Genomic DNA, 17,058 nt, shown 5'->3' with positions numbered 1-17,058 from the left:
GCTTCTCTAACTGTACTGTATATGTACAGTGTGTATTTGTTTCATTTCCCAGAAAAATTTTTTTTACCACTGGAAATATAATTCAGACTGTGCATTTCTTTTCTCAGAATTCAAAAATATTTTGATATGTTGAATCTAGCATTCCATTGAGCTCTGAATTAAGATTCTACTATCTGAGCAGACAGTTATTGTTAGAATCACTCCTCAACTTTTTTGTTTATTGCTTTATATTTATAAGACATATCCACATGTCTGTTAGTACCACTCTTAAGGTGCAAATCCACTAGCAGATAGTGGAATGACAGTACGATTAAAACATTGTAATCGTGCAGTCGTTCCTCTTCCCCTGCAGTGCGTACCAGGGCCATCTTAATGTATAGGCACATTGGGCAGCTACCCAGGCCCCATGAATTTAGGGGCCTTTGAGCAGGGGCTGGCTGGGCCGGGGGGGAATCTACATGGAGTGTGTGGCCGGTCGCTCCGCGCATAGGGCAGCCAGTTGAGGGACAGGTAGAGTCAGATGCTCCCGGCTGCTTCAATTGTGTAATACACACAATCAGAGCTGCCAGACAGCATTCTCTACCTGCCTCCCAGCCTGCAGCTACAGAGCCAGACTTAGGGGGTGAAGGCCCCTGGGCCCCTCTCTCCCCTATACTTTAATCACAGCTGCAGTGAAGAGCAGGAACTGCACTGTGAGCTGGAGAAAAGAATGATGTGGAATCCATAGACCACACTTTACATCAAGTTTTTTTTTATGTTTAAACATTGAATTTGATGAAAGTACCAATAAATCTAAAGGTTTAATTTAATGTTTACATTTGTATTCTCATGAATGGGTGGATAGGGGCCAGTGCATTGCTTTGCACGAGGCCTACAATGCTCTTAAGACAGCCCTGGTGCCTACACTGAACGATATGTACTTCAGTGTAGGCATCCTCCTTCATCCCTGAACATGGTCAATCTGTCGTTATCGGCAGATTTACCAGCATGTTCCAGCGATGATTGATGCCGGAAACGACCAGCGGGAGCGCGCATCACTGGTCGTTTCTGACATTTTCATGCCCTATTTGTGCACGATTAATGAGCGATTGAACAGTAACGATATCGTTATCGTTCAATTGCTCATTTTTATCGGCAAGTGATACCCGCCTTTACTGTAAGTTTTTCTATAAATTAGTTTAGTTTATTATGCATATATGGTACAAATAATTATGAGTATTTTGTTATGTAAGACAGTTCCTGTTCACTTTTTTCAGTCCGTAATTTTCTTTTTCTATTTAAGCATTCTAATTTTGTATTTGGTATTTTTTTTTAAAGCTGTGTCCTGTGGTAAAGCGCCAGTTCCAGAACATGGCAGCATTGTGGGCTCTAATTTCACATATGGGAAAACAGTTATATTCAGGTAAAATATTGCTCTATTATTTTAATTATTTTCCAAAATATATACAGTATTGTCATTCTATGTTCTCATGCTAGACAGAATGAATGTTTGGTCATATTTATGCATATTCTGATGCTGGAGTTTCCACACAAAAGATAAAAATATGTTGCTCATCAAAGCACCATGTTACACGAGGCATCATCTTCTGCATTTACAAACATTAACATAATAATGCTACTATAGATTTTGATATACTGTTGGTTTCAGACCAAAAGGGGTATATTTACTAAAGTTTGGGTTTTTAGAAGTGGAGATGTTGCCCACATTAACCCTTCAGATTCTAGCTATTAATCCTCTAGAAGGTGCTAGATAAATGACAATTAGAATCTGATTGGTTGCTATGGTCAACACCTCCACTTCTATAAACTCGTACTTTAGTAAATATACCCCTAAGTGTTCAATTTGCAGCCTGTATACTGTAGATAACATACGAAGGTCCCACATCTTCTTGTAGATGCTGCTAAAATAGTTTATTGAGAAGGTGTGTTGTGCTCAGTATATATTTACATCTATTAGCTAATAAGTGTATTAACCGGAATGGTATGTAAATCCTGCAGTCGGGATGCCTGCTGTCAAAATACAGACAGCGGCATCCCGATGGTCGGTATCCCAACGGGTCGGGTAAGTATACTAACCCTCAGTGGCGGGCTGGGCCGGGGGGCAGGGTGCCATGTGCCCCCCGGGCCGCAGCGTCATGCGGGCCGCGGGCCGGTGCAGTCTGTGTCACTGTGACACAGACTGCACCGCGTGTGTAGCGCTGACCGGACGGTGTTCGGTCAGCGCTACCCTGACAAACACACAGCCGCCGGCTCCGGCAGCTGTGTGTTTGTTGTAAGCAGCAGCCAATGAGAGTCTGTCAGACTCTCATTAGCTGCTGCTGCGCCCACTGCGGGAGCCGCTCCATCTTCCGGCTCCTGCAGTGGGCAATGGGAGAGACGTCATGATGTCATATGACGTCTCTCCCATAATGCAGAGCAGCCCGGCCCGGGAGGACAGACGGAGGAGCAGATGGCGGCGGCGGGAGTGGGGATTCAGGTAAGTGTTTTTTTTTATTTAGTTTTTTATATTACGTGTGTCTACTGAGGGGGGGTGTCTGGCACTACTGGGGGCACTACAAAGGGGGGACTACTACTACTGGGGGCATTACAAGGGGGGTGGGGGACTACAACTACTGGGGGCACTACAAGGGGGGGACTACTACTACTGGGGGCACTACAAGGGGGAGGGGACTACTACTACTGGGGACTACTACTACTGGGGGCACTATAAGGGGACTACTACTACTGGGGGCACTACAAGGGGGGTGGGGGACTACTACTACTGGGGACTACTACTACTGGGGACACTACAAGGGGGGGGACTACTACTACTGGGTGCACTACAAGGGGGGGGGGACTACTACGGGGGGCACTACTGGAGGCCTGCATAAGGGTGTTCTCTCCTGTGGCACACGGGGGCACTGCATATGGGCACTACTCCTCTGCCAGGGCCCCCTGCATGCATTTGCCCCCCAGGCTAAAAGTTGCCAGCCAGCCCCTGCTAACCCTACTCCCTTCTTCCTTTAACCCTAACCCTCCTTTCTTGTAGCCTAACCCTAACCCTCTGCACCCCGCACCCTAACACCCCTTGTTAGTGCCTAAACCTAAGTCTCCCCCCTTCGTGCTAAACCTAACCATCCCCCCTTAGTGCCTAACCCCCCCAGTGGTGCCTAACCCTAACCTCCCCCCCAAAACCTAACCTCGCTATGCTTTCTAAACCTAACAACACCCCCCCCACGGCTAACAGCTAATACACCCTGGCTTACCTCATTTGAGATGGTGTCTGTCTAGAATCCAGCATCGGGATTAAGATAGGCATTGGTATTTCAATGCCTATCTTATGTCCCGTGTCGGGCATGCACCGTCGGGATTTAGACCGGCAGCATCTCGTCCGCCAGTCTGCTAACTACATCCCGTATTAACCATTTAGTATATTTCGTGCTTATACTTTATCTTGCACTACATGCAGATATTGACATTTTACAGCCAATAAATGTATTGTCCATGTAATGTATGTAATGTTTTATGCTTTCTCTTGCACTAGATGCAGTGAAGGGTATACATTAATTGATAATGAAGAAACTGTGTGCCTTGCTGATGGTTCCTGGAGTCATGGAGCCCCATCCTGTGAATCAGTCACATGCTCCAAACCAAAGGAAATAGCTTATGGGAATTTTACATTCAGTGGCCTTATATTCCAATCAGCTGCATCATACTCATGTGTCACAGGATACAGGTAATGTATAAAAAGGTACATTGTACTCTAAATATTGCATATTTATTTCTCTTTACCAATTCTACTATATTTTTTAGATCTTTACGTCTGACTTTACTACATTTCTAGATGTTAATAATAACTAAATGAATTAAATAATGAATTTGAAAAAATGAATAAATATGAATGAAAAAAGAATTATTTATAGTGCCTTTGTTTAAACTGTACTGTACTGGTGTACTTGTGCCCTTAATATGAGCTTCCTCTGACTGCTATTTTATTGCTAATGATTGTTTGTGATTTGAGTAACATAACTTTTTCTTAGTTTGCAGGGTCCTTCAACTGTGACTTGTGAAGCCTCTGGAAACTGGAGCAGTGATGCACCATCCTGTAAACTTGTGTCCTGTGGTCCTCCCCCAAATGTTAGCGATGCCATCTCAAAGGGAAAGGACTTCACCTTTGGAAATGCAGTAACATACGCTTGTAAAGAAGGGTATGGAATTAAAAACTTTAAGCATCTTTCTAGTTATGAGGACACGTATTGCAATATTGGGTCACTTGGCAGCACGTGTGGTTAGATTAATGTGTGGCCTGTTCTCAAACAAAATCAGATTACAATTACAATATACAATCCAGTAAGATCAGGCGCCCATTACATATACAAGTCTCAAATCTTTGTAGCCTCTATTGTGTGGCATGAGTGGCATCCCTCCCCTGGGTGACACCTGGTGTGGGCAGGAGAGTAGTGCGCATCGGAAAAAGGGAACATAGTATCGTGGATAGGTGAGTGGCATCATGGGTAAGGGGCGTGGCCATGTGGCCCAAACCTCCGATTTAGTCACTCCTGGGGGTGTCGAAGATGCGGACTGCCCCTGGGGACCAGTCTATTTGTAGTGCCGGCTCACTCACTTTGTCAGGAGTTGAGCGCTGCGCGTAATGCTACAGTGCAGCCCCCAGCTCCTGCCACTGAAAAGAAGTCAGCACTTTGGTGTCACTCCTTGGCGGGTGACACCTGAGTGTAGCCCGCCTCCCCTGCACCCCTCTTGTGACGCCACTGTATGGCAATGAATTTGAAAAGCATTTATTGGTATGTAACCTTTCAGCAGTTTTCTTTTTAAAATGACCTGTGATGTAATTACAGTATAAAGCAGGTAAATGGGATTTTAGGGCACGATTCAATGAGCCGTGAGCTGTGCATTTTCTGCCCACTTGCGGTAACTGTTTTCTGCTCGCACCTCCAAAGGCTGCAAGCAGAAATCGGCTGCTGTGAATCAATGCCCATAGCCCATACAGCTGCTCTCTGTCGAATCTGACCCTTAGGGGTATATTTACTAAAGTGTAGGTTTTTAGAAGTGGAGATGTTGCCCATATGCAGGAAATTTTCCTCTTAGAAACACTTTTTTTTGCCTGTTACTACAATAATATAATTCAAAATACTTTTTATGTTTAAACAGATACACTTTAGTTGGTCCAGAAACTATAAGTTGTTTATCTACAGGAAAATGGAGTGACAACATTACACAATGTATGGTTGTCTCATGCGATGAATCTCCAAACGTTGATCACGCAACCTCATACAATTCTCATAGACTCTATGGAGACACTACTTATTATTATTGCGATGATGGGTATAGTATGGTTGACAACAGTAAAATGCTGTGCAATGCTCAAGGAAAGTGGATACCACCCAACGGCATGGAACTGCCCCACTGCATAGCTGATTTCTGTGAGAAGCCCTCATCTGTTGCTTATGGTATCCTTGAATCTATAACCAAAGCAAAATTTGTTTCTGGAACAACTGTCAGCTTTAAATGTATGGAAGGCTTTGTACTAAACACATCAGCCAAAATTGAGTGCATGCGAGGTGGACAATGGAACCCATCACCTTTATCAATTCAATGTATACCAGTCCGCTGTGGAGAACCTCCTGGTACCAAAAATGGCTATATCAGTGGTAAAAACTATAGCTTTGATGCAGTGGTAGCCTACAGTTGTAATAATGGCTACTACATACACGGAGAGAAGAAACGGACATGCCAGGCATCTGGAGAATGGAGTGGCCAATTGCCAACATGTCAACCAGTGTCCTGTGGCCAACCACCTGAACTCCAAAATGGGGTTGTAGAGGTGTGTGTGTTCACTTTTTTTTCTATTCCATTAACTTTATATTGTTTTGTTTCTAGTGTCAACTTAAGCTGATCTATTAATTTTTCTGCTGAAATAAAGTGTAAAGTCATTAATGGACCATATAAAATGAGTTTAAACATTTGCATCAAATAATGGGGCAGATATATTAAGCTCTGGGAAGTGATAAAGTGGAGAGTGATAAATGACCAGCCACTTAGCTCCTAACTGTCATGTTACAGGCTGTGTTTGAAAAATGACAGTTGGGAGCTGATTAGTTGGTCGGTTATCACTCTCCACTTTATCACTTCCAGGAGCTCCATACATCTGCCCCAATGTCTCATACAGATGTGTCCACATAAATCTCTCCTCAAATTGTGCCAAATAGCCTAGTTTAGTGTGCCATAGACATTGCAACTTATCCATGCCAAAACACTAATCCTAAGTAATTAGTAGTCTATGGGCCATATTCAATTTGGAGCGAAAAGTCCGTTATCGGCGATAATTTATCACCGATTACGTCATTTTTGCCATTTTCACTTATCCCTATATTCAATTTCAAAGACTTTTCGCAGGTGCGAAAAGTCATTGTAAAAAGCAGGGATAAGTTTTCACCACTGCATAGGTGGCGAAAAAAAGTGCAGAATTGGGGTTTCGGGGTGCACAATTAAAAAAGTATCCTGCAGCCTTTGGAATGTCCCCTTAAAGCAAGGGTGGGGAACCTTTTTTCTGCCGAGGGCCATTTTGATATATATAATATTATTCGCGGGCTGGTGCAGGCCATGCCCCCTCCACGTGACCACACGGGTCGGGGCCACAATCGCCGGTGATTACAGCAATGCCCAGAGCATCCTGAGGGTGCTCCGGGGAGCTGTAAGGACAGCGGTGTGACCGTCTGAAAGACGCTTCAGCCGTCACTGCTGCATAGATTCTGGCTGCAGTGTGCCATTCTAGGCAACCTGCTAGCCAGATGAGGCTAGCAGAAACAAGCTCCGAGGGCCAGACCAAATGATTCCGAGGGCCTTATACGGCCCCCGGGCCTGAGTTTCCCCATCCCTGCCTTAAAGTGATCTGTGTCAAAAAATTTTTAAAAATTAGCAAAGGAAAAAAAAGTGGTTTCGTTTTGGGGGAAAAAAAAAAAAGTTGGGGGGACAAACTTAAAAACTAGCGAAATTGACTCAGGGAGGGTCCCCAAGTATGCAGCAGGTGTTTTCTAGAATGCGGGTGGTTGCGGCAGGTGGATTTTTGAAGAATTTTTAAAAATCACTTTAAAGACTTAAAAATATGCTTACACCCATTTCCATGTACCCCAAATTTGATGGGACTACTTATTTTTCAAAAAATAAAGCTGAATGCTATTCTTCACCACTTATTCAAAGACACATTTATGCACCTGCCGCGGCTGTTTAAAAACCCCAATTACCTTTAGCATGCCAATTCGGGAGTACCCATAGTGATCCTCCATGTCAGACCATCTTTTAGGGGTTGACAGGCTGATTTCCCCAAAAGTGACAGGACTTTCGATACTTACCTTTCCACCGGGTCTCGTTTTCGCTGATTCCTAATTGAATACGGGGACAAGCGGGCACGCGCCCGATAATTTATCCCCTCCAAAAACGATGATGATGGCGTAAAGTCCGACCTTTCAAGTAGCACAATGAAATAAAAGAATCTGGGTAAAAAGGCAAAACACATGTCCAATACCAGTGGCCTGCGCCATGTATCGTTATGCTTAATCAGTGACTTTGTATCAAATACTTGCTACAAAAATACTATTACTAAGTATCTAGCATATAAGCAAAGTAAGATGCAAAACTGAGGAAAAAGTTGCAAAATTTTGGAAAAAGTATGCAGTCATGACATGCTCTGTCTACGACTTTATACCAATTCCTTTGCAACCAAAAAGCTAAAGGGTCTATTTATTTATTTATTATTATTATTACCAATTATCTATATAGCGCACATGTATTCCGCAGCACTTTACAGAGAACATTTGGTCATTCACATAAGTCCCTGCCCCAGTGGAGCTTACAATCTATAGGACTGATTCAGCAAGGATCGCTATTCTGCTAGAACACACGCACCGCAGTTGCTAATATTAGTGGTGAAATGCAAATGTTTGCAATCACATTGTGATCACAGCTTACCATCAGGACGCCCACTTCCCCTTACACACATCCGCATACTTGGGCAATATAGCAAAATAATCAGTAACTTTGAGTAACATCGCACCCAGACGCACAGTTAAGGCAGGTCAGACCTCACTCAGGAATTTCTAACTTCAGTTCACGCTATGAGGCCTCAGGCTGTGTATGGTATTGCAGTGGTTAATTTATGCACGCCCCTGCAACACCATCCCAACGCATTGGCAAGCCTGCGTTCGCTCGACCACCCTCCTGTCACCATCCACAAACGGCACTTCCTGTCAGTCAATGTGCTCGGGGTTTGCGTAGCCTCTGCAAGCGCATTTCCCATTGCAATTGCTAGTTCGCGCATGCGCACTGCGATGCATACCCATGTGCAATGCAAATTAATCAGCCGATTGCATGCAACTTTGCAACTGCGATCCTTGCTGAATCAGGCCCTATGTTCCCTATCACATGCACACACACACACACACATACTCACTAGGGTTAATTTTATTGGGAGCCAATTCACCTAACAGTATATTTTTGGAATGTGGGAGGAAACCGGAGGCCCGGAGCACCCGGAGGAAACCCACGGAGGAAACCCACGCAAGCACAGGGAGAATATACAAACTCCACATAGTTAGGGCCGTAGTGGAAATTATTATTATTATTATTATTATTTTTAGAGTGGTTTAGTCTCTGGCAGCTGAAGATAAATTGAGAACTTGAGTGATCATGTGATGCAAGTTTATCCATACTGCCAGAGAAGTGGTTCTCATTTAGAAATCAGTAGGAGGCAACGAGTTAGGCATACCTTCAAAAATGATTAAGGGAAAAACAAGATAAGAAAAGAAATTGAGTAAAAGTGAAATGTTATATTTTTTATTAACACTATGCAAACTAGATAAATAAATAAAGTGTCTCTAGAATGGTAATCTAGGTGAAACCCAGGTGGAAATTATAGTATATTTTTTTTATTATTCAAAGCATTTAATTTTCAAAAAATGTTGATTATTATCTATTTTTTTCTACAGAACGTCACTGGATTTGTATTGGAGGATGAGGTAACTTACTACTGCAAACCTGGGTATAAACTAGTTGGCAGTAACAAAAGAGTGTGTAAATCCAGCAAACAGTGGTATAGTGAGTCCCCACCATTGTGTGTTCTACTAAGTTGTGAGAAGCCGCCACCAATAAAACATGGTTCTGTTAAAGAGGCAACAATTGATGTTGGTTCAAAAGTTGAATTTGTATGTGATGAGGGCTATGAACTCATTGGGGATAAAAGCTGGACTTGTCAGAAAAATGGAAAATGGGACAAAAAAAAATCACCTACCTGTGTGCCGTCAAAATGTGAAGAACCACCACTGTTACAGAACCAGTTGGTCCTAAAAGAAATAACCAATGAAATAGGTGTTGTGAAATTTTCATGTAGAGAGGGCTATATACTGCAGGGCTCCTCTGTATTACGTTGTTTGCCTTCACAACACTGGAATGATTCTTTCCCATTGTGCAAACTTGTTCTTTGCCCTAAACCTCCAGATATCGATTATGGAGACCCAAAATCAGTGCCTTCTCTTCATTTTGGTAGTGCAATTCAATACTCATGTATGGATGGTTTTCTACTCAGAGGGCCATCTGAAATAACATGCAATGCAGATGGTAAATGGAGTCCTAATATTCCAAGTTGTGTTCCAGTTGAGTGTCCTCAACCAGATGAAATTCTTAATGGAATTGTTGATGTTCAAGGACTTGCATATCTCAGCACAGTTCTTTATACTTGCAAGCCTGGTTTTGATTTATTGGGAAATTCTACATTAATTTGTGGAGCAGATGGTCATTGGCTTGGTGGAATACCAATATGTAAACCTATTAAATGTCCTGCAGCTAAAGAAATTCAAAATGGTAGAAGTTCCTCGCAGAGTCTTCATTATGGACAAACTGTAACTTATTCCTGTAGCAAAGGATACAGACTGGAAGGACAAAACATTCTTACATGCATGGAAACAGGAGAATGGAATACTGATGCCCCCACTTGTAAAGAAATAGCCTGTGAACCCCCTCAGGCTATTGACAATGGATTTGTTGAAGGAGCTGATTATAGGTATGGTGCTATGATAATTTACAGTTGTATGCCAGGATTTCAGTTGACTGGACCTGCTATACAAACTTGTGAAGATTCAGGTTGGTCCAGCTCTACTCCTATGTGCGTGCAAACAGATTGTGGTCTCCCGCCACATATTGACTTTGGGCAGTATACTAGATATGATGAGAACATGGTGCATGGTGATTTAAAAAATGAAATGTATGATGCTCCTGGAACTATTCAACCTCCAAACACTCTAAAAAGTTGGAACAATGTTAATTATTCACCTAAAGATATTAGTAATGAAGTATCAGATTTTTTATATGGAACATCTATTTTATATACATGTTACTATGGCTATGAACTACTGGGAACACCAATTTTAGCTTGCCAAGAAGATGGCACTTGGAATGGGAGTGCCCCCGTCTGTTCCCCTATTGAATGCAGCATACCTACAGCTCCTGAAAATGGTTTTATAAATTATACTGATAATTCACTTGATAGCACCGTTTATTATAAATGCAAGCCAGGATTTGAACTTATTGGTTCAGAAAATAGCACTTGCTTATCAAACAGAACATGGAGTAATGCAAATTCACAATGTGCTATGATATTCTGCAAGCCACCCAACTCAATTCTAAATGGATACATAGAAGCCTTGAATTATGTATATATGAGTGTCGTACATTACAAGTGTGAGTTGGGGTATAAAATTTATGGCTCAAGCAAAAGAACATGTCAAGAAAATAAACAGTGGGATTTAGAGGAACCTATCTGTATCCCTGTGTCTTGTGGACAGCCCCCAGCCTTAATAAATGGCCTTGTCAAAGGGACTGATTACAGTTATGGAAAACATGTTGAGTATGAGTGCCATGAAGGCTTCATGCTTAATGGTGACAAGAACAGAACCTGTTTTGAGAATGGACACTGGAGTGGAACAATGCCATTGTGCTCAGAAATCATATGTGAAAAGCCTCATATTATAGCTAACGGGGACATCATAGGAACAGAATATGGTGTTGGAAAACAAATACATTATAATTGTAACCAAGGATATAAACTGCATGGGGCTCCGAAGCTCACATGTCAGATAGATGGGACATGGCATGTTAAAGCACCACAATGTGAACCAATAGAATGCGGTCCTCCAGAAGATATTTCTCATGGATTTCTTAACAGCACAGGCTTCAGTTACAATGAATATGTACAATATGCTTGTTTCCCCGGATACGAAATACATGGAAATACATCACGTCAGTGTTTACCCAACGGTTTATGGAGTGGAAGCCCCCCCACTTGTCTACCTTGTAAATGTTTGAAACCACCCATTCAAAATGCAATGGTAATTGGGGAAGATTTTAGCTGTGGGCAATCAATCAGAATAAAATGTGATGATGGATACAAGCTGCTTGGACAATCTGAACTGAGCTGTCAGTCTGCAGGAAAATGGAACTCAGGTTTTCCATATTGTGGAAAGGTATCCTGTGGCCCTCCACCAGTAATTGCCAATGCTTTTGTTAATGGAAGCAGTTCAACATCTGAGAATGCTATAATATACAACTGTGTCACGGGCTATGTTATGCAAGGAAAATCAGATCTTGTGTGTAAAGAAGAAGGGGAGTGGCTTAAGCCCTACCCCAACTGTGAGTTACTTTCCTGTGGATTTCCACCAATCATACCCCACACTGTGACATCTGGTAATTCCTATACCTATGGAAGTATCATTGAATACAGGTAAGAATAGTTTTGCAAGTTTATTCTTTATAATATAACTGTTGCTAAAATGCTTTTACTTGAAAACTATTATAAAAACATTTAGAAATGTATCAAATAAAGAATCTGACATTTATATTAAATTTGCTCAGTTCATACCAGCCTCAACATATAGATGTGTCCACATACATCTATCCTCCATGCACTACAAGTCACATTACACATAACGTGTGAGTGCTGTGTGACTAGGTAGTGCCAAGCATCTTTTCATACTACTTTTTACCTACAATTGTGTCTTATTCACGCAGTTGTGCAAATAGGATGCACAAGCAGCTTCTGTTGATTAAAACGATATGCGGCATGCCGATATTCTGTGTGTGACTATGGGTGTATCGGCATGCAAAATGCTACGTTACAGTGTCAGTGAATGTGACACTGTAATGTAATGTTTCACATGCAGATACACGCGCAGTGCATTTGGAGGTAAAAAGTTGCACGAAAAGAAGCTTGGTGCTACCAAGTCATGCCATGGCATGGCGCGATTAGAAGGGCTTTTTAACACGCAATTGGGCTAGATGTATGCGGACACATCTGTTAATCTTTTGGGTATAAAATGCATTGACAGTATTACGTAAATCCTTAGTAAAATCAGAATGATTTTGACATAAAAAATAGGAATGGAGTACATACAGATATGTTGGCCAACATTTACATACTGTACTTATATTTTGATATCTATGTATAACAGTCTCACACACCTAATTACTCTTTTATTTGATTATTAATTTAATATTAACATGTCATATTTTACATTTCCCTAATGTACTGTAGATTTTATTGTAAAATAAATCTAAAATTACAGAAGAATACGGTCACCTGTCTGGTTCTCCAGATCACCTGCCTGGAGAAGCACTTCATGTCCCTGACCAGTAATGCTGGTATTGAGGGATGGTGCCGCTCTAAAGCCATTAATATTTATACTCCTTTAGGTTACTTCATACATCTGTAGGTGCTACAACATTTCATCTGTCAAATTCCTAACACTAATCCATTAACATTCATCTGACATTGCAAAGGTATTTTAAGGACAACCAAAAAAGTTTGGACCTGCAGGACTTTTTAATGTGAGCCTGTACACCACTTCTATATTATGCGCATCTCAAGGAGCACAATCACTTCATTGTCCTTGGAGCTGTCCCCTAAATTTGTGGGTTTACGTATATGCCTGAATACACAATACTTCAAAGTACTATTAACAAAGTACTAATAACAATTGACTGGGATTGTATGAACGCCCAGAAATTGTGGTTGAATTCTAGCTTTCATTCATTCAGATATTCTGGATCCCCACTCAGCTCATCCCCACCCACTCTCTGTGAGCCATGTACATTATCTGTGAGAGCAGGAAGTAACTTAATACAGAGAATGAGAGCGAGGTGGGTGCTTTACAAGTTTAAATTGAAGTAGATGGAGTTTACTGCTTCTCTGTGCCGTAGCACAGTGCAGAAGCACCTAGGCTGGTGCCCTTGCCCCCAGTGAATAAGATGTCATGATGTTGATTAATAATCGCTGTGAGCAGTGGATGGGCATCTGGCACATCCTATCAGGGCAGCAACTATAACATCCCAAAATAAGGTCCAATAAAAATATACTATGAGTCCTAATTGTTGCCTCCCGGGTTACTGTAGCATAAAATTTTTGCTTGGAGAAAACAGCTATATGCCATTCCATAAATCAAGAAACACCCTTGTAAATGCACTCTCTGCACATTTTTATCTTATGTCAATAATCCCTGAAACAAAATGTTCTTTGTGTATTTAATCCATACTCCGTTACTATCACAATGTATCCGCCCATCTCTTCCCATTAACCATGGCAAACTTCTCACAGATACCATCTAGCCCTGCACGTCCATTATGTAAAAATTTTGTCTTAAGGTACAAAAGTTTAGATTTTTCTCAGTTAGAATAAACACTATAGTGCATAAGTCTTTGAATCTCCTGACTTATGATAACCTTTGGCTAAGTTTATTTGCACTAATTGGGGGAGAATTATCAAACCATCTAAAGAGGACAAGTGAAGTTGTTAGCCATAGCAACCAATCAGAATCTAGCTAATTTCTAGCTAGTTTCTGATTGGTTGCTACAGTATGTGCATCATCTGCATTTAGAAAGTTTGATAAATCTTCTCTTATGCATACTGTTGGAGAAAATATCACTGATATAATGGCTGCTTATCTGTAGGTGAAACAAGTTTGTGGTGGCACTAGAAAAACACAGAGTAAGGTGACACAGTATAATATATCATATGATGTAATAAAAACATTTAATAGTTGGTACAGTAACACAATTATGGCAAATATAATTGTCAACAATGCAGATAAAATTGCAGTAGTCCATAAATGGTTGCCAATATAGTAAATGTATATAACCAGGTGCTGATAGATAAACAGATATCCAGCACAAAGCTTATAACGATGAACAAAGAATAGGGGGACAATCTCCAAGAGCCAATTGATGTAATAGCCAGAGAAGCATCTCACCATATTATAATTTTCGAACTGGCAGTTCCAGACCTCTGCTTCTCCAGGTGTGTGCTCCTAGTAGAGGGACCTCACGGGCACTGAGCCGGCTCCTGCTAGTAAGTTCTGTGTTGAGAGTAGCATTAGTTGGTGTACAAGCAGCACTTGGTAATAGGCAATAGATGTATCTAGCCAGCAAACAACTGGCTGAAAGTGGCTGTGTCAGGGGTGTAGACAGTCAATACGGAACTGAGAATTCAGATGAAGTCCGGAACTTCAACGCGTTTTTCCACACTAGGCAGCTTTATCAAGAAGCAGATATATATATCTACTTCTTGACAAAGCTACCTACAGTTATTTAAGTTTATTAAATTAGTGAAAAGAATGACACATACATGTATTTATCTTCATTGCATAATTTTTGTAAAGTATATTTAAAACTATATCTAGTTCATGAAAAATCCTGTGAAAATTTATTTTACAGGTGCCAAGATGGCTACGTAATGGACTTAGACATGGTGACAAAAAGTTGTCTGAATGATGGATCTTGGTCAACTGAAGAAATTTCCTGTATTCCCAGAAAATGTACATTGCAGGCTAATACAGTAAAAATGAAGGCAGATTATGATATTAATAAAACAGTAACAGTAGTGTGCAAAACTGGCTATACATTATCAGGACCAAGCACTTCAACTTGTATGGTAAATAAATGTGTATATATTTTATAGCTTTCCTGTTGAAATAAATAGAAAATAGTCAATATTTTTAGTAATACCCCTTTCATACAGAGAAAATTATCTGGGAATTTGCCAGAGCAAGCCGGTCAACCTGGGTCCTTTTAATCTGTGAAAGGGTCAACCCGGGTTGAACTTGCCGGGTCTTCAACCCTGGTCGCTGCCAGGGTTATTCCCAGGTCTGACCCTGGGTTGCTTGCTGTCTGAAAGGGGGCGTCCCGGGTTATTCAAACTGGGTTACAGTAAAAGTATCTCATTAGAGGTTCAAGAAAGCTGACAACCACTTTTCATGACTCATCTTTGTGAGCCTGTAATAAAACGTCCACTTCTATTGACTCACACATTTGGCAGGGCTGACACAGGTTCTGAGTGAAAGGGGTTGACCCGGGAATAACCTGGGTCCAAGCTGCAGTGTGAAAGGGGGTAGGGGCTGTGACCTGAGTCCAACCTGTGTTCAAAAACCCAAGAAAGACCAGGGTCCAAGCCTGACTTCTGTCTGAAAGTGGTATAAGTACCACTGTAATGTATGTTACATTGGTCAAAGGAATGTAAAACATCTTATCAGCAGAGTCTGTTAGTAACAATAGTAACAATAGCTCTTGAATGCATTAGGCAAAACAAGAAAAGCACGTTTGACATCCACTATAAAACAACTGCCACCTACCAATGATATAATTATTTCAAGTCGCCTTATAGTTCCATGAACCAGAGTTGTAGTTAGACATTTTAGTTCCCTGGGAAAGAGAGAGCACCAGTGTACCACCCTTATATTTCCTGGCCTAGGACAAAAATATAGGTTCACTACCTGTTCATATATATATATATATATATATATATATATATATATAGTCGGTGGTGTGACACTCCCATCCCATGCCTTACCAAGGCAACGTTTCAGAGCCCTTTATTCACAGCACTTTCGTCAGGCACAATAGCATATGACGAAAGTGCCATGAGTAAAGGGTGCTGAAACGTTGCAAATTATGCCTTGGTAAAAGAGTGTTTATTGAGATGTGAGTGCCGTATCACCGACGACTCTGTATTCCAGCATACCACACAGATTTTATCTCCACTTTAGTGAGTGCCGGTATCAAGGACTATATATATATATATATATATATATATATATATATATATATATGATAAATAAGTGAGTAGTTCCGCTGTGTGCTGGAACAGATCAGGTGGTGAGTTTGTTTCTTCTTCCAAAGAAGGAGAAATACTCTGTGTGGGGGATAAGAAAATTGTGCTAACCATATTACACGCCAGGAGATATTAAGAGTAGCTGCTTATAAAGGGGCTTGTGAAGGGAAGTGATGGCACATAAAGGACACCTGGAGGGGATAATTTGACCTTCATAATTTCCAAAAAGTCACAAAGTTTTTTCTTCATATGTCACCAAACTACTCAAATTGTTACTGAACTGCTTCATTTAAAATGACCTTGAAATACCTTTAAATGTTGTTTTCAATAGCTGATAACACCATTAGATGATATTGAAATAAAGTGTTTTATTCATCGTATTTTGTACTGTACCAAACATTTATTATAATAGCTCAAATGACTTCCACAACACACTTTAGATATGTTAATAAAAATCAGAATTCTGCAACAGAAAATATATATTGTCATTTGACAACAGCTTTAACACTATAACGCCTTGCAGAATTTGTAATGCTTTGTGACTTTCAATTTGACATTGGTTTCAGGCACCAGGTGCACTAAAGGCCCCCATACACGGTGCTATGCCACAACAATCAGACGGCCGACATACCGGGCGGTCCCCACACATGGAGCGATCCGCTGCCCAACCACCCGATATGCCGGCACCCCCTCCCCCCCGCATAGCGCTGCATGGGATCGTACATCGCATCACCAGATCTTATGTGCAGCATGTAAGACCTGGAGGTGCGATGTACGTTCCCAAGGGAGCGTGCACTGGCCGATATCATGCCCACACACGGTACGATATAGCAGCGATATCGTACCAATCTGTCGGATCGGTTGCTATATCGCACCGCAGGGCCGGATTAAGACTTGTGGGGGCCCCAGGGCAA

General features: G+C 41.4%; 1 protein-coding gene across 1 annotated transcript in view; it reads left to right on the top strand.

The window, feature by feature from the left end:
• SVEP1 (sushi, von Willebrand factor type A, EGF and pentraxin domain containing 1) overlaps positions 1–17,058 on the top strand; it is a 470,252-nt gene that overhangs the window by 332,224 nt on the left and 120,970 nt on the right. Inside the window, exons 34-39 of the mRNA XM_088461305.1 lie at positions 1,318–1,402; positions 3,524–3,715; positions 4,020–4,187; positions 5,149–5,821; positions 8,982–11,767; positions 14,752–14,968. Of these exons, the coding sequence (XP_088317431.1) occupies positions 1,318–1,402; positions 3,524–3,715; positions 4,020–4,187; positions 5,149–5,821; positions 8,982–11,767; positions 14,752–14,968 (4,121 nt within the window). The remainder of the gene's footprint in view (positions 1–1,317; positions 1,403–3,523; positions 3,716–4,019; positions 4,188–5,148; positions 5,822–8,981; positions 11,768–14,751; positions 14,969–17,058) is intronic.

The sequence above is a fragment of the Taudactylus pleione genome, unplaced genomic scaffold, assembly GCF_031769625.1.
Source record: "Taudactylus pleione unplaced genomic scaffold, aTauple2 ptg001032l, whole genome shotgun sequence".
Taxonomy (NCBI): Eukaryota; Metazoa; Chordata; class Amphibia; order Anura; family Myobatrachidae; genus Taudactylus; species Taudactylus pleione.
This window is presented reverse-complemented; position numbering and strand designations above follow the sequence as displayed.